Genomic DNA, 16,182 nt, shown 5'->3' on the forward strand with positions numbered 1-16,182 from the left:
GAGCCATCTCTCTGGTTCTCCCTCCTATACTTTGAAGCCCCTTTGTGAAGACATTGGTCCCACTTGACTAATCCTGGATAATCTTCCCTTTTAAGGTCAGCTGAAGAGCAACCTTAATTCCATCTGCAGCCTTCATTCCCCCTTGCCATGCACCCTAACATATTCACAGATTCCGGGCACGATTAGGATGTGCACATCTCTGGGGACCCATTCTACTGCCACCACACCTGGGAAACCTGTCTTCTCACCTGTGAAAAGGGGGGGTGCTACAGAGCTGTTGGAAGGATGCAATGACTTGATGAGAGGAAACTGATGGGCACAGAGTAGGTGGTCAGTACACATTGGGTCCCACTTGACAGACCAGCGCTCACCTGCCCCAGACTGGGTTGCCTTTCAACCAGGCACAGTTCAGACATTCAAGAAGGATGACATTAGCCAAGGCCAGCCGTCCTCTTCCTCCTGTCAGGTGGACTGGGTGCTGAATGCATGCTGCCTGAGAGCGAAGAAAAGCAAAACATACATTGAGCAACAAAAGGAATTAAGCTCATGAGTCCTCTCATTAGAGTTCCAAAATAGGAAACACAAAAACAATGCCATTACTATTTTTAACAATAAAAAGTTCAAGAGTTTTGGCTTTTAAAGCACTGCCATTTTTAAGCTCTGATTCAGACTTTGCTCTCCTCTTGGCCAGAGGTTCCACTTGACAATTTGTGGACAGGACATTACATGTTAAGCTGTGTGTGCATATGTGTGACGTGGGTAAGGGGGGACATGTCCGTGGAATCCAGACTTTAACAATTTCAGCATTATCAACAGTCAGCATTTGAGTGAAGGAACAGATACAGATAAATAAAAAATGCCTCACGTAAGTATAAGGTATTGTAAAAACTTAATGCTTGCAACAGTCACACAGATGAAAGTTACTAATTAAATTAAAGGTATTACCGTATGAAATCTTTTCATCAAAGACACCATAAGGGTTTATCCACATTATCACTATAATCCAATTTTAAAATGGACAAACTTTTTAACTATCTGGTATCTCCTCAGGGGGGTGGGGGGGGAGTGTTTTACATCTATCATCAGGATCAAGACAAAAGCTTCCTTCAGTCAGAATTACAGTTTGAAAAAAAAACATAAGAGTTTTATTTTGTTTGAGATGTGGGTCTTTAAGAAATCCACAGATCAGTACAGCTTGAATAAACCAACCCGGGTTTTCCATCATCCAGAAAGTCTCAAGACATAAATCCACATTGCCACCTAGCGGCAGGATTAAATTTTACAGCAATTTATGTTTAAAGCGAGCCTTTTGCTACTGAAAAAGTGAATGCTTTTAAGTATGTATTTTAAGTGCTTAGAGTCTAACTTCAGGAAAAATGAAAGGGTTTGGGGCCAGTGGGGGGGCTGGGGAAGGGGAGGGGATGAGGCGGGTAGTGGGGGTTGGAGGCACCAAACTGAAACAAAATTTTCTGTGAATGCCAAATCTTCCAGTGGCTTATTAGAAAAGCTAGCAGCCCTATTCTTCCATGGGACCAAGCCCAGCCCCCACCACAACATAGAATTCCATGACAAGGGCGCCCCCTGGAATTGAGCAATAAATTGGTACTTGAAGAACGCTCGCTTTTTACCTTAAAGTTCAGCAGTGCCATTTAGCCAAAATAAAATTGGCAAGGTTTTGGAGGCCGGGAAAACAAAACAGAGCTAATTACCTAGTTTTAGCAAACCTAAAAGAGCTTGCAGCAAAGGTAATACTTGAATCTAATAAACGCCTGTGATTCCCATTTCAAATACTTGACAATAGTTCAAACAGGGAGGCTGAGGTGTGAAGGAGAATCTCATAACAAGGGTGGTTTAGCAAACTGGCCAACGTTTCATGGGCAAACACCACGTTCCGTGTGCTGGTAGAAGTAGCAAACACGCACTCCCTGCAGTGCCCTGAAGTGTCCACCACGAGTCCTTCCTAGGTGGTCAGCCAGTGACCCAGCCTTCCTCAGTAGGACCAAAGTGTTGTGACCCTAAAAAAATTAAACAGGGCGATTCTTATTTTATTACTTTTTAAATATATTATTTATTTTTAAAAGAAACACAGATCATACAAAATGTTACCTTAAAAAAATATGGGGGAATTCCCATATGCCCCACCCCCACATACCTCACTTTTCCCACATCAACAACTTCTTTCATCAGTGTGGTACATTCATTGCATTTGATGAATACATTTTGGAGCACTGCTGTACTGCACGGATAATAGTTTACATTGTAGTTTACACTCTCTCTCAGTCCATTCAGGGGGTTATGGCAGGATATATAGTGTCCTGCATCTGTCCCTGCAATATCATTCAGGACAATTCCAAGCCCCAAAAATGCCTCTTTTTCCCCCTCCCTGCCTTCAGCAACTCCCAGTGGCTACTGTCTCCACATCAGTGATATAATTTCTTCCATTGCCAGACTCACAATAATTCTATAGTAGACTACCAGCAAGTCCACTCTAGTGCGTATCTCATTCCCCAATCCTGAGGACCCTGGGATGGCGATGTCCACTCCACCTCTTCATGGAAAGGGGGCTTCAATCCCACATGGCTGATGGATGGGGTTCTCCTGCTTGCAGTAGTAGATTCTCGGTTCCCTGGTGTGGCGGTTGGCCATTCTTACCTCCTTGTTAGCTGACCTAAGTCCAACAAACTGGAGAGTAGGTGTTGCAACTAGCTGAGGCTGAGGGCCCTGCTGGGACATGGACAGCCCAGAGATTCAAGAGTCCTGGACATATACCAACTCCAGAGGCACTCACAGTTTCAAGAAAAAGGACAGGAGAGGCATGTTTGAGAGGTCACATCTGAGTCCACCTCCATCACACTCAGGAGCACAAACTCCAAAGTAGGGCCCACTGGCCAGGCACTGACCTCCAGAGCCATCTGCCATGACGAGAGGAACTGGGTGTTTCTGTAGCCTCAGGAGCACCAGTACCTTATTCTAAACCAATAAAGAGTACACATAGCCAGAATTGCTGAATTTTGACCCAACCATACACACTCAGGTCACATATATGATCAGGACTCAAGCACTGCTTTTCCTGGGACCTCCCTCCCTAAGTACTCGAAAGACCCAAAAAGGTGTGCATCCTTGCCAGAGCCTCAGTCTTCCTACCTTTCCTCCTGGGAGAGCAAGTGGCAATGAGTATTTATCTGCAGTCAAGATCTCAGGGAAATGTGTCCGTTTTTGGTAATGACACACTCCAGGAAGAGACGAAGGCAGTGGGTGGCAGACATGGAATGGAGGTCTTTGGAGATGAAGATTGAGAGCTATAGTCTATCCACTGAAGTCACCAAGCGCAGGAGGCACAGGGGTGAGAGGGAAGCTGGAAGGAGTGCAGATGGTAAATGAGGGGGAAGTAACAAGGCTATCATTAGTGGACATCAACTAAGAAAGGGGAGGTGGACCGTCTGGAGAGTGTAAGTTAGAAATGGGTAGTAGCTGCTGCAAGAGGGCGAGGAAATAACCATTCAGGACAGAAATGGAAATGAGGCAGGAAACCAGTAGAGGGCGTGAAGAACAGTCTCCATTCAAGAAGATGGCAGTCCAACAGAAGACTGTTGAGAAGGTGAGGGGAAAGATGGGGGCTCAGACCAGGTGGTGACAAGGGACGTGGTAAGAGGCGACCAGAGTCTAAGTGTCTTTTGAAAGGAGAGCCAGCTTGGCTGTGGCAGGTGAAAAAAAGAAAAGGACAGGGATGGCTCCAGGCTTGACGCCTGAACAGCCAGGAGGTATGGATGGGAAGGGCCTCGAGGGAACAGGTTTGGAGATGAGGAGAAACCAGGCGTCCTGTTTTGGAGTATCCAGTTGAGCCATCAAATGCACATCCAAGCAGTTGGGTATGTAAGTCTGGAATTTAGTGGGGTTATCTGTACTGGGGATATATAACTTTAGAAGTCACCAGGATAGAGATAGTATGAATATCACAAGGCTCCTCCAGACATGAGGCTCACAAGGCAGAAGCAGTACAGGAGAGAAAGGGGGCAGACATTGGACAACTGTAGTTTTGGTATTTAACTCCACTTTTTACTTCCCACATGATCTAACAGACAGATGCATAAAACATGAGACATCAGTGGTTTGGGATTCACAATGTATAAGCATATAATTTGTGGCAAGAACTACATAAAGGTGGGGGAATAGGAGCGACATTTATATCACTGAAGTTAAGTGGGTGTCAAAGCAAACAAGATTGTTATACATTTAGGATATTAAATTTAAGGCTCTTGGTAAATAGAGAATAGGCAAGCTCATAGAGACAGAAACTAGCGTACAAATTGCCAGGGGTGGGAGGCAGGGGGATTGGGGAGTTGATGCATAATGGGTATAAGGTTTCCATTTGGGGAGATGCAAAGTTTAGTAACGGAAGGTAATGCAGGTACCATAATATTGAGGATGTAATTAATCCCAATGAATGGTATGCTTGGGAATGGTTGAGATGGGAAATCAATGTTGTATATATTGTTTCCAATGATTAAAAAAAAAAAAAAACAGCAACAAAGAGTCAATAACAATTAAATGCAATATGTGATCCTGGATGGGATCTAATGAGGGGAGAAAACGTGCAAATGAACATTTTGGAACATATGAATATGTGTGGAATATGGACTGAAATTTTATATCAATGTAAAATTTCTTGAACTTGCACTTAAGGTAGTTACGTAAGTTACATAAGTGAATATCCTTGTTCTTAGGAAATATCCAAGGAGCATGAAGTGTACAATCTACTCCCAGTGTAATCAGAAAAAGGAAGGAAGGGAGGGAGGAAGAAAGACACAGAGAGAGAAGAGGCACGGAGGGAGGGAGGGAGGAAAACGTAAATGTGACAAAATGTTAAAATTCGTGGATCTGGGTATGGGGGGGTAGGTATGTTAAGTTCTCTGTATGGAGTTTGCATTAGTTTTTAAATTTCCTATAAGTTTGAAAGCATTTCCAAAAAAACAATTTTCTTTTAGGTGGGGATAAGGATTGGAGAAAAAAAGACCTGTGCATTTGGAAGCAGGTAAATGAGGAGTGGCCGGTGAGGTAGGAATTAAAACCAAAAGAATGTGATGTTTTGTAAGCCAAGTATAAGAAGTGTTTTTAAGAGGAAGTAATCCACTGAATTTGGGGGACAGATAGGTAGAGAGGGAGGGAAGAACCTGTTTCCCCCAAGACCCCACGTCACAGGAGAAAATGCCGGACTCCGTGTTTGCTCTCCTAACCACCGTTGCCACATGTAGCCTTCTGTAAGTGTCCAAGACGCTTTTGGAAAACTAGGTGTGCATCATCCTTCTACAAGGGTGGCAGGCAGATCCGCGTGAAAGAAGATGTGACGATAGAAGAGGTCATAGTGTTGTGAGCGCTGGCTGGGGGTCAAGGAACGCAGGTGGACAGCCTCTAGAAGCTGGAAAAGGCAGAGACACGATTTCTCCCCGGAAGCCTCCAGAAGAGAATGCAGCGCTGCCAAAGCCTTGATTTTAGCCCAGTGACTCATTTTGGAATTCTGGGCTCCAAAACTGTGAGATAATAAATCTGTGTTGTTTTCAGCCACTAAGGTTGTGGTAATTTGTTGCAGTAGCAATAGGAAACTAATAACAGTGCCCTAGAAGGAAATCAAAGTAGAACGAGAGAGAGAATGGAAAGATTACAAAAACTACAAATGTCCTGTACCTTTCCTTGCTCAGTTCTTCTGCTTGATAAGCCAAACTTATTGCTCTTCTTTTTATTCTCTGCACCCTCACTCATGAGGGTGTCTGGCCAAGTAGGGGAATGGAGGTGAGGAACGTATTTCTGAGCAGAAAGCATGCTCAATATTCCTCACATCACATCGTGCAGTCCACCACCAGGAAAAGGCTGGTTTCCACTTCTCTATTTCACCCTTTAGAATACTTTCCAGATTGTTAGGGGTTTGCCCAGCAAGTCAATGGAGTATACAATTTGCGTAGTGACAAATTCTCTCCCCAGAGAAGATCATTATTAAAATAGGACGTGGATCAAAGGAGAGGAGAGGAACTAGACTGCTTTTGACATCGTTTCCTCTGCCTGTTCTAAGCAGAATGGAAGCCTCACCCAGATTGAGAAAAGGAACAAGCAATTCCCCAGTTATCAGCATTCTATGCGCTTGTAAAGTCACAGAAAGAGAAATTTCACATTTTATCGCAATGCCTGAGAGTCAATTTGGAGATTTGGCAGGTAGCATCAGTTTTACACTAAAAAGCTCCAAATATTATTTTTCACAAATATTCACACTTACCCAATTAAAATTAATGTTTTACTTGCTGACACTTGACTTCAACAGTGACCACTAGATTCTAAATGAACAAGGTCTATAGTCTCTTAGTGGAATAGAACCAAAACAGCAATAGTTGCTTCTCCACAGATTGAGGACAGGGAGAATTTTGATGTTCTCTCCTAGGGGCATTATCACGAGGGGACACAAAAACAAACTCTATTTTCCAAATCCCTTCTGCATCATCATTATCCAGGCCTACTACATGCTACTAGCAACAGGCTTCACAAAAGTCAAATGAAGATATCACGAACAAGGAGAGTACACGAGATTTAGCTTCCTAAGACTTAGACATGAGCCCTGCCTACTTTCTACCTTAGGAATTTAAACAAGGAATTTAGCATTTCAGCATTTATGAGACTTCATCTTCTTACCTAATTTTTGAAAAGACTGGTAATAATTATATTATTGGGAGAATGTCAGTGGTGAGATATATGACTTGTACTCAGCCGGTGTTCTAAACACTCTAGAATACTGTTTAATCCAAAGAACAAACATAGAAAGCCCAAATAAGGAACATTTTATTTTAAAAGGTGGGGACAGGGAAGGACTGTATTCTTTAAGAAAAAGAGTGAAGCAGACTTGGCCCAGTGGTTAGGGCGTCCGTCAAATCCCGGGCCTCCTTGACCCGTGCGCAGCTGGCCCATGCGCAGTGCTGATGAGCGCAAGGACTGCCGTGCCACGCAGGGGTGTCCCCACGTAGGGGAGCCTCACGCGCAAGGAGTGCACCCCATAAGGAGAGCCGCCCAATGCGAAAGAAAGTGCAGCCTGCCCAGGAATGGCACCACACACACGGAGAGCTGACACAAGATGACGCAACAAAAAGAGACACAGATTCTGGGTGCCGCTGACGAGAATACAAACGGGCACAGAAGAACACACAGCGAATGGACACAGAGAGTAGACAACTGGGGGGGGGAGGATAGATGGATGGATGGACGGATGGATGAATGAATGAATGAATGGAGAAAAAAAAAAGGCTGAGGTACTATTTCAGATTGAGTCAAATGTGACTCAAGAGACATGGCAACTGAATGGGGGGGAATACTATAGAAGATTATATTTAGTATATACATTAATAGCATAAAAATCAGCATGCCTTTATAAATCAATTAAAACTATTAATTAGGCAACTGGATATGAACAATAAATTTAGGGGGAAATTACTCTACCAATGATCAATGTTCAGTTTACCAAGACTGACAAACTGTACTGTGGTTATGTAGAATATCCTTATTCTCAGGAAAATAATTAGGGATCTACACATACATACGTAAAAACGCTGATATATTGAACTTACTCTTGGCCGGTTTTAAAAGAAAAGTTGTCTATAGGTATAAATGCATATGTATGAGTATGTACCTACACACATAGGCACATGTATCCATCTACACTATGAATGCATGTGTATATGAAGGTGCATAAACTATATGTGTGTGTGTGTGTACATAGCATATAGAGCAGATGACAGCAAATAGGGCAAAATGTTAATAGGTGAATCTTTCTAAAGGGCATATATGCTTTCTGCACCTTTTCTTGCAACAATTTCGCAGTTTCCTTATTAAAATGAATTATCCCAATACAATTTTGCTAACTGGTTTACAAAAGCACATTTTTATGCTATTAATACATATGTAGACTAAATATAAGTTCAAAATTCACGTTGGCATTTTTTAAAAAGTTATCTCTGGGGAGTGTGGTATTGGAATTTTTTTCCTACTATATACTTTTCTATATTTTCCAAATTTTCTATAATTCACTCTTACCTTTATATTCATAAAAAAGAATCAAAACACAGAAAAGTGCTTCACATTTATTAGCACTCACAATTTACTTAGCTGCAAAAATAGCATCCACCCTTTCAAGTATTTTTGTATTTTCTAACTCAAAAATCATCCACTGCCATCAAACAGCTTTTAATAGTTTTAAATTCTTGTGATATCCTGTTTAATATAAGGACAGAGCAAAAATGCAATTTTAGCACATGCTTATTATGTACCAGAAATAATACTATGCTCTTTAAAATGTACCAGACAATCCTCACATGACCCTACAAGACGGAAAGGTTTAAAAACCAGAGGATGGTACAGCTGAGAAAGCTGAGATTTTGAGATAAGAAAAATGTTCAAGGTGATAATCCAGTCAAAGGTGGATTCAACTCCAAATTCCATGTATTCTCCAAACCCTGGGCTGTTTGTCAGGCTGCTTCTCCCCGGGTGCTCAATCAAAGGCTGCTGCATATTGTCAGATAATTGCCTTCATCAGCAAAACAGAAGTTAATGGCTTCAATTAAAATTTCAAGTCAAATGCCCATTGTCTGATATCTCATGTGAGCATTTAACCCAAATCATCAACTTGCCCAGTTGTCTGCTTCACGTGCACATACACAAATCCCTGCTAACATTTGTTGAGCATCTGCTTTGGTTCAAGCCTGTTCTAAGAGCTGTACCTGTCTGATCCCCTTCACATCCAAAGAAGTATGGTTATTATCCTATTTTAGAGGAAACTGGGGCACAGAGAAATGAACTACCTAAGGTTGCAAACTAAGGAGGCCAGAATTTTACATTTCTTATATCCTGGATCCCAGGCTCATTAACAATTTCTATATGCTTCTTCCCCAAAAGTTACTCCAGCTTAGAATTTGAAATGATAATCAAAACACTATGCATAATTATTAATCTAGGTTAATTGGTTGAAAACCCAGCTGTAAAGAGTCAATTTCAAAATATCTTAAATTCTGAAACAAAATTGCAGCCACAACCCAATTCCTAACCACTAAGAGAAGTGTGTACAAGCTTTAGGTATATTCCTTGACTTTACAATTTTCAAAAGTAGGGAAAATTTTTTTTTAAATTCCCCATACTTAGTACGGCTGACACCAAACTAAGCTCACATTTCTACTGAACTGCATGCCACTTAAGTCCATTTCACAGTGTAACTTTCTTTTTTTGAAAGACAACATGGTGTGGTGATGGGTGGTGCAAACTTGGGGCCAAGACTTGGCTCTACACGGCAAACTTGGACACCACCACTTCTTCTAAAACAAGTTTGAAAGGGTATACTGAGAGTGAGATGCTTGATATTAAGTATCTAGCACACAACAGGCACTCTTTATAAAAAGCACCCTCTACGGCTCCTCGAACTTTATACCTAAGTTTCAATTTACCATGTTGTGGATGTTCTGGGCCCCATCCCTCTACTGTGTACCAGTGTGCTTTTTTTAAGTATTGTTTGCCTTTTGACAGTAGGATTCCCCTATATCCCAATACCCAGAATTAAATTCTAATCTAATAAAATTTTACACTACTGTGCACCTTTCCCCAACCCCTAAAGCACCTCACAGAGCAAGTATTCAGAATTTAATACGTGAGGAGGAACAAAACCAGGTTTCCCAAATTCAATGGAACACAGGGATCATGCAGCCAACAAATAAGCAAAACCAAATATAAAGACCATAGAAAGTCCTGGATGTTCAGCTGCTACTCAGCTCCAGCAAATTGATGCCATATGACAGAACAATTACTGTGTTTCAAATCCCGAATTTTCAAAAGTAGGAATTCCAGATGTTTATGTGGTATTTCATTTTTAAAACATGCAAGAAACACATGCATGATCCCTGTAGTTTGATCACACACACATGCATCAAAGCTGCAGCCTGTAGCACATAAATACACAAACAAAAATGGGCAGTGACTCGTGTACTCATCTCTTTCCTGAGACTTCAGTTTTCCGTTTATTTTGTATGCTGCCAGAGTACATAAAAGCATCCTATGAAATACTTTGCAACAAATCATTCCTTTGATTCTCAAGTTTAAATTTTATTTCAAGTGAGATTCCTAAAAACTTTACTTCTTGAGACAGCAATGTACTAAAATTATAAATTCTTATTGCTCTGGAATGTAAAACAGATTTCAATTTCTTACAATTTCAAGCCTCTGCAGTATCTTTAGTTAAAAACTTCTCTCCAAGAAAAGATCTATACTTATTTTTCCTCAGGGCTCTTTTGTGCCTATATTACTTGAAAGCCTTTGTTCTTTATGGACCATAAACAGTATCAAAATTTGGACCACAAAGCCAACTATCAAAAGTCAAAACACTTAATCACTAAACTTCATGGATTATAGAAAAAAATTCAAGTACACACTGTTCTCCACGCTTGAAGAGCACATAAACAATTTCCACAAATTTTATAGCTTTCTTCTTATGGCACATTAATAACTTTGCTTATAAAAGTTCACATTAGTACTTTTCAGGAGCTGAGACTGTAAATGGGCAGTTTATTTCTTCTCTACTTCTTTGTGGGAATATAAAGGCAAAAAAAGTCAAATTTTTAAGAGTAAAGGTTTTCACAAAGAATTATCAGTACTTCTTTTTATTAAAGTGGAATGAAAAGGATCATTTTTGTGAGGAGACAATATTTGACTTGGACAAACATTCAAGTAATTTCCTAGCATGGTAGATTGTTAAGAGGATAGGCTCTAGGGCCAGATTATCTGGCTCCAATTCCTGCCTATTACCGACAGGTTGTGTAAACCTGAGTGAGTTTAACCCTCTACCTGTCTACACACACTATGGAAAAAGTAACTACACCTAGTAGGATCTCTGAGAGGACTGAATGAGTTGACATAAAACGCTTGGCACACTCAACATTGTGATTATACTAAAAGCCACTGATGACACACTTTAGATAGAACATGTGGTATATGAGTTTAATCTCAGTAAAAACGGTTTAGTAAATAAATAAACTGTGCAAAAACAGCCAAAAATAGCAGCTATGTACAGCAGGGGAAACAGAGAGACTGAGTGAAGAATTCTGTGTTATAATTATTGCTGAAATAATGAAAATGCTCTAACAACAATCACTGAAGTGATGAAAGCACAACTACTTGATTATACCAGATACCACTGATTGTACACTTTGGATGAATTATTAACATGAATCAATAAAATTGACATGTTAAAAAAAAAAAACTGCCTGGCACAGACTGGTAAGCATTTTGAAAACCACGTGGACAAATAGATGACAGGCAAAATAAAATTTTCTGGTGGGTAAAGATAGTCACTTTGGGTGCCAGGAAAACTAGTAAATGAATTCTGGAAAATGCAGTTTCCCTCTGTAACAGGACTTACAGCTTACTTAAATCTATTTCATTTCTGGCTTTGGCACTTAAGATCCTATAAAGCAGTTGTTCTGGTTGCAAATTTTTTTAAAAAGCAATGCCCAACCAATCAAGCCAGTATCTCTGGAGGTCTCATTCAGGCCTCAGTATTTTTATATTTCTAAGCTCCCAGTTAATGTCCTGTCATAGTCAACAACAAACAAGTCTGATAACTATCTTAATAGTTCCTATATCTTTTTTCAAGATGGGTGTAATATACAGGGCAAAGGAAATGACAATAGGAAGGTAACTAGAAATAATCAGAAACAGAATTACATTACATGGAGGCCCAGCAAATCAACCATGACATTATAAAATGCCCATTAAAAAAAATAACTGTAAAAAAAAAAATCAAAATATCTTTGCAGTCATTTAAATTATACTTGGTTTTCAATAAACTGGAGAAATGACTGTATTAAGTTTAAAAAAAGGGACAAAAAGCTGCATGTAATTTATGACTCAGCTTAAAGAGGATTATTATTTTAAGGAAACAAATCAAAATGTTCGTAGCAACTGCTGCTGTTACGTGGCAAACTTTACCATTATTTAATATTTATTTTCATATTTGTCTAAAATACACAAGTATCTCTGTAATCAGAAATGTGGGAAGGGGGAAAAAATTCTTTTCCTTTAAAGTCAATATATGTTCAAACTCCTTTGCACCAACCCTAAAAAGGCATATCACTCCTAACATGCCCCTATTCCTGCATATAGCTCACCAGAAGCATGGCTTCTACCAAAAGTGAGCCAACAAATGTGGCACCGACAAACCATTTCCTACTAAAAAGTACTTAACCTCTCGGTCACTAAGCAAGTGACTATCTGCCAGCAAGTTCAAGGCAGTAACCAGCTATTAGTAATGCTTGTGAGCTTATAACAATATTTTTAAGAATCTGTCAAAACCAAGTTGTTTTTTGAAAAGGAAAATGACACTTCACCACATTTTTAAACAGTTTATTTATTCACGCAATAGTTCAATTTCCCTTGAAAGCTTTTTCCATATGGTAAAGCACTGCTCTTTCCCTAACACTCATAAAGGTCAATTTTTTAAAATCTATGCACACACCAAAATCACTGAATGTGCAAAATTCTAAGAAAACTATTGTTTGAATGTTTCTAAAGTGGCAGAGGATCACAATTTGGGGATATACCCAATAAGAACCCGTTTTCTTTCTTTCCTTAATAATAAAATTTGCTTTCAAATTGGTATAATTTCAAAGATTACAATCCAAAAGTAATTCCCATACCATATAACAATTTCAGAAGAACTTCTAAACTAGGAACTTGGAGAAGAATGTATTTTTCTTTGACTAGAATTTCTGATGTTGATACATTTTTTTTAGTGCACTTCTTTAAAAGAAAAAAAAAGTTAATATACCACACACAAAAAATACAATTCTTAAATTTGTTTCTTGTAAATACAAGAACGGGCAAAGTTAAAGTACATTAGTTAGAGAAAGGATGGTAGTGCAATGAGCGTCACATATTAACTTAAGGCCTTAGTTACTTGATTGTAATTTTAGCATTAGCAACAGTATATTTCCCTCATGCTTACATATACAAGTAAGCAGGCAGACAAAGCAAAAATTTCTAAGCATAAGAAATGGAGACAGCATAAGCTATACATTATCAGTCAATACAGTTGAACTCTTTGAAAGTACCTGACAAGAAAATAATTTGATCACATTTCATACAGCAATTAAAAAGAATAGGAATCAAGGGCCTCTGAGATAATCAGTATGACATGTAAAGCAGTTAAGTAGCCCAAGTATACTTCTATTTGGCAGACACTCAGACTACAACTTCTCTCAAAACAAACCACTGCATAATGGTTTGCATTTTCTCAAACCACTGATCTAAAAATACATTGTATTTCTCATTCATTATACTAACAGTATGAGGCATTTCTACCTTAAACACTAAAACTAAACATATACATGAGACTACTAAACAGTTAACTATAACAAATCTGATAGGAAATTTCATATACACTTATTAAATACCATCTTATATTCATTATTTCATTCATTTGTCAAATTAAGACAACTTTTTCTATAAAGCTGCCAGAAGGACAATGAGCTGGAGTTAAGAGAACAGACTTCTAGTTCCAACTCTGCCTGTACGTGCCTATGAGACACTGGGCAAGTTTTCTTAACCCTTATAAGGCCTCAGATTCAACTATAAAACAAAGGGGCTGCACAAAATGAATTCCAAGGATCATTCCCATAAAATGGGATTATGATAAATTCTTGAGAACTTAAATTTTAAAAGATAGCTATGAAATCTCAAGTTTGACACTCATTACCTATAATGTTGATTAAATAGAGTTTAAAGCCAAGAAATTACTGACTCTGCATTTATGCGATGAAAATGCAAGACTAATTTTTAGCATGCCTTTCCAGTTATCAGAAAGAAAGGAAAATTTTACAGTGAAAATAAAGTCTACAACAATGGAAACGTACCTGCAGGAACATGCTAAGAGTGGAGAGGTATTACTTGTGTTTGTTTTTAACAATTCTGGGATACAGGCAAGAGATTTTATGAAAGATACCACAGAACACAATGACACAATTGCACTTGAAATGCAAAGGCAACTGTAATACTTGAGATCTTTTCACTCTTATCAAACATGTACACCGACCTGGGCCTGGCATACTTCACTGCACCACATCAAGTCCCAAAGTGATTCCACTCATAGGCTCAAGTGCATCTGTTACAAAATCAACACCTATTTTCAAAATTCAAAACTTACTTGGTGTTAGATTGTTCGAAGTTAAAAAAAAAAAAATTTTTTTTCTCTGGTTCCAAAATGTCCTATCCTAATTCAAATTAAGTAAATGAAGACATAAGACAAAGTACAGGAAATTATCAGACCCTATAATGCACATATATTGTGCTAATGTGTTTCACATGGTTAAGAGATTTGCAAAGAATAAAGCCATTTTTCACAAAGAAAATTCTCAAGGTTGGTTCAGTAATACCAAATTCCATAATGGATATTTGAGTGTCCCTGGGCAAGAAAAACACCTACTTCCTACTTTAAACTATTTTTGTTCAATGTTATAAAGCAACGAAAACTATTAGGTTGCCTAAAAAATACTTTATTAACCAAAGGAGAATTAGCCTTCCTCAAGATACTAAAAGAACCTGATATGGAGGTGGTATCTTAAATGCATTACAACCACACAGCTTACACATAAACTGATTAAAATTACAGCCCTTTTATTCTCATGGCATTTACTTATTTCATATTCTTTTGATACCAAAAGACATCAAAATACTAAAAGAAGCTTGAAATTTTATCAGTTCCTTTCCTTAAGAGGAGGAGAAATGTAGGACAAATACTGTAATTTCCAAAGGGGGTTTCCAATGTGAGATAAGGTGATGTTATAAATTTCGAATAACCAGAGTGGACTTCCTGACACCCCCATATAATGACACAAGAGACACGCAAACAAGCTATGGAGCAAGAATCTGTTAACAGTTTTATTTTTTTTTTATGTTAAATACCATGGGACAGGATGAAAAACTCAGTCAACAACTGCCTCACAGGGGATAAGAAAAATTCTGCCATGATATTAGCAAAGGTAAAGGAGAAAATTTACAATGTAAGAGGCACCATTTCCCCACAGAATACCTCTTGGCATTTCCTGAATGAGTGGGATTAGCAATCTAAATAAATCAGATTTCAAGAGGTAACAGCAACAGATAAAATTTAAAGGGATTATTAAAATAACATTTACAAGACTCTGAACAATTCTGGAACTCTTATTAAAACCACAAAGAAAGAACAATTCTTTATTTATGAATTTCATAAAGGACTGAATGTGCAACTGACATCTGCTATTGGTGATCTGGGAATATACAATTTGTCCATTAGCTGAACAGTTTGTTTTTATTGTGTTTTCTAACCGTAAGAGATCATTAAAGGCAAAGCCTATATGACGCTGTACACACAAAAAAAATGGTCACTGTGGGCCATACTACCAGTGAAATGGTAGGTAAACAAATCTTTTTCTGGTCAAGAGAAAAAAAAAGAAAAAGAAAAAGAAATAGCACTCTGCATGCTTCACTCTACAAGATGAATTTCCCTAGAAAGAATCCAATGAAAATGGCTGCAATTACAACGAGAAGTGAAGGAAGAGGACTGGTGACATTATCTCTGAAGGATGCAGCTGAGGTTGATCCAGGTTTATCCGAATGTGCTACCTTTCTGAGCCTTAAGCCTTCATCCTAGAAAAAAATGCAAAAATAGAAGAGAGGTTTTAAAAACAAATATCCATATCCAAAACTACTGAGTCTTTGGTCAAAACGGGAGCTGAAAATTATAGACAGAAAGCAGATCAGCAGGCGGCTGGGGCAGCAGAAATGTCCTAAACCTAACACTCATTCACTGAACTGTATCCTTACACACTGGTGTAAATATGGTATATAAATTATACCTCAAAAACGCGGACCAAAAAAAAAAGCTAGAGCTGAGAAATATATTCCTAAAACTGAAAATTCAGATACGGCTATATTTACATAAAATGAAAAATTCCACTAAAATGAACATAATTAATGAAGAGTTCTATGCATACACTTATTCCCAAGGTAGTACACAATATTTTACATCAGTCAAAACTATCCATGCCCAATCAGTCAGAGAATACCAGGACTGAATCCTGAGAGCCAAGTTTGCAACTAAGGAAACCAACCCGCAGAAGGCCAAGTAGGCTACCT

General features: G+C 38.7%; 1 protein-coding gene across 3 annotated transcripts in view; it reads right to left on the reverse strand.

The window, feature by feature from the left end:
* Positions 1-352: 352 nt before the first annotated feature.
* The window catches only part of VAPA (VAMP associated protein A), a 62,484-nt gene continuing 46,654 nt past the window's right edge, over positions 353-16,182 (reverse strand). For 2 of the 3 annotated variants that reach the window (XM_058277356.1, XM_058277354.1), the window contains one exon: positions 12,399-15,693. In XM_058277356.1, coding sequence (XP_058133339.1) covers positions 15,535-15,693 — 159 coding nt within the window. In that variant the 3' untranslated portion in view covers positions 12,399-15,534. Of the gene's footprint in view, positions 494-12,398; positions 15,694-16,182 lie in introns of those variants that run through there. The other variant, XM_058277355.1, reaches the window with a different exon arrangement.

The sequence above is a fragment of the Dasypus novemcinctus genome, chromosome 16 (assembly GCF_030445035.2).
Source record: "Dasypus novemcinctus isolate mDasNov1 chromosome 16, mDasNov1.1.hap2, whole genome shotgun sequence".
Taxonomy (NCBI): domain Eukaryota; kingdom Metazoa; phylum Chordata; class Mammalia; order Cingulata; family Dasypodidae; genus Dasypus; species Dasypus novemcinctus.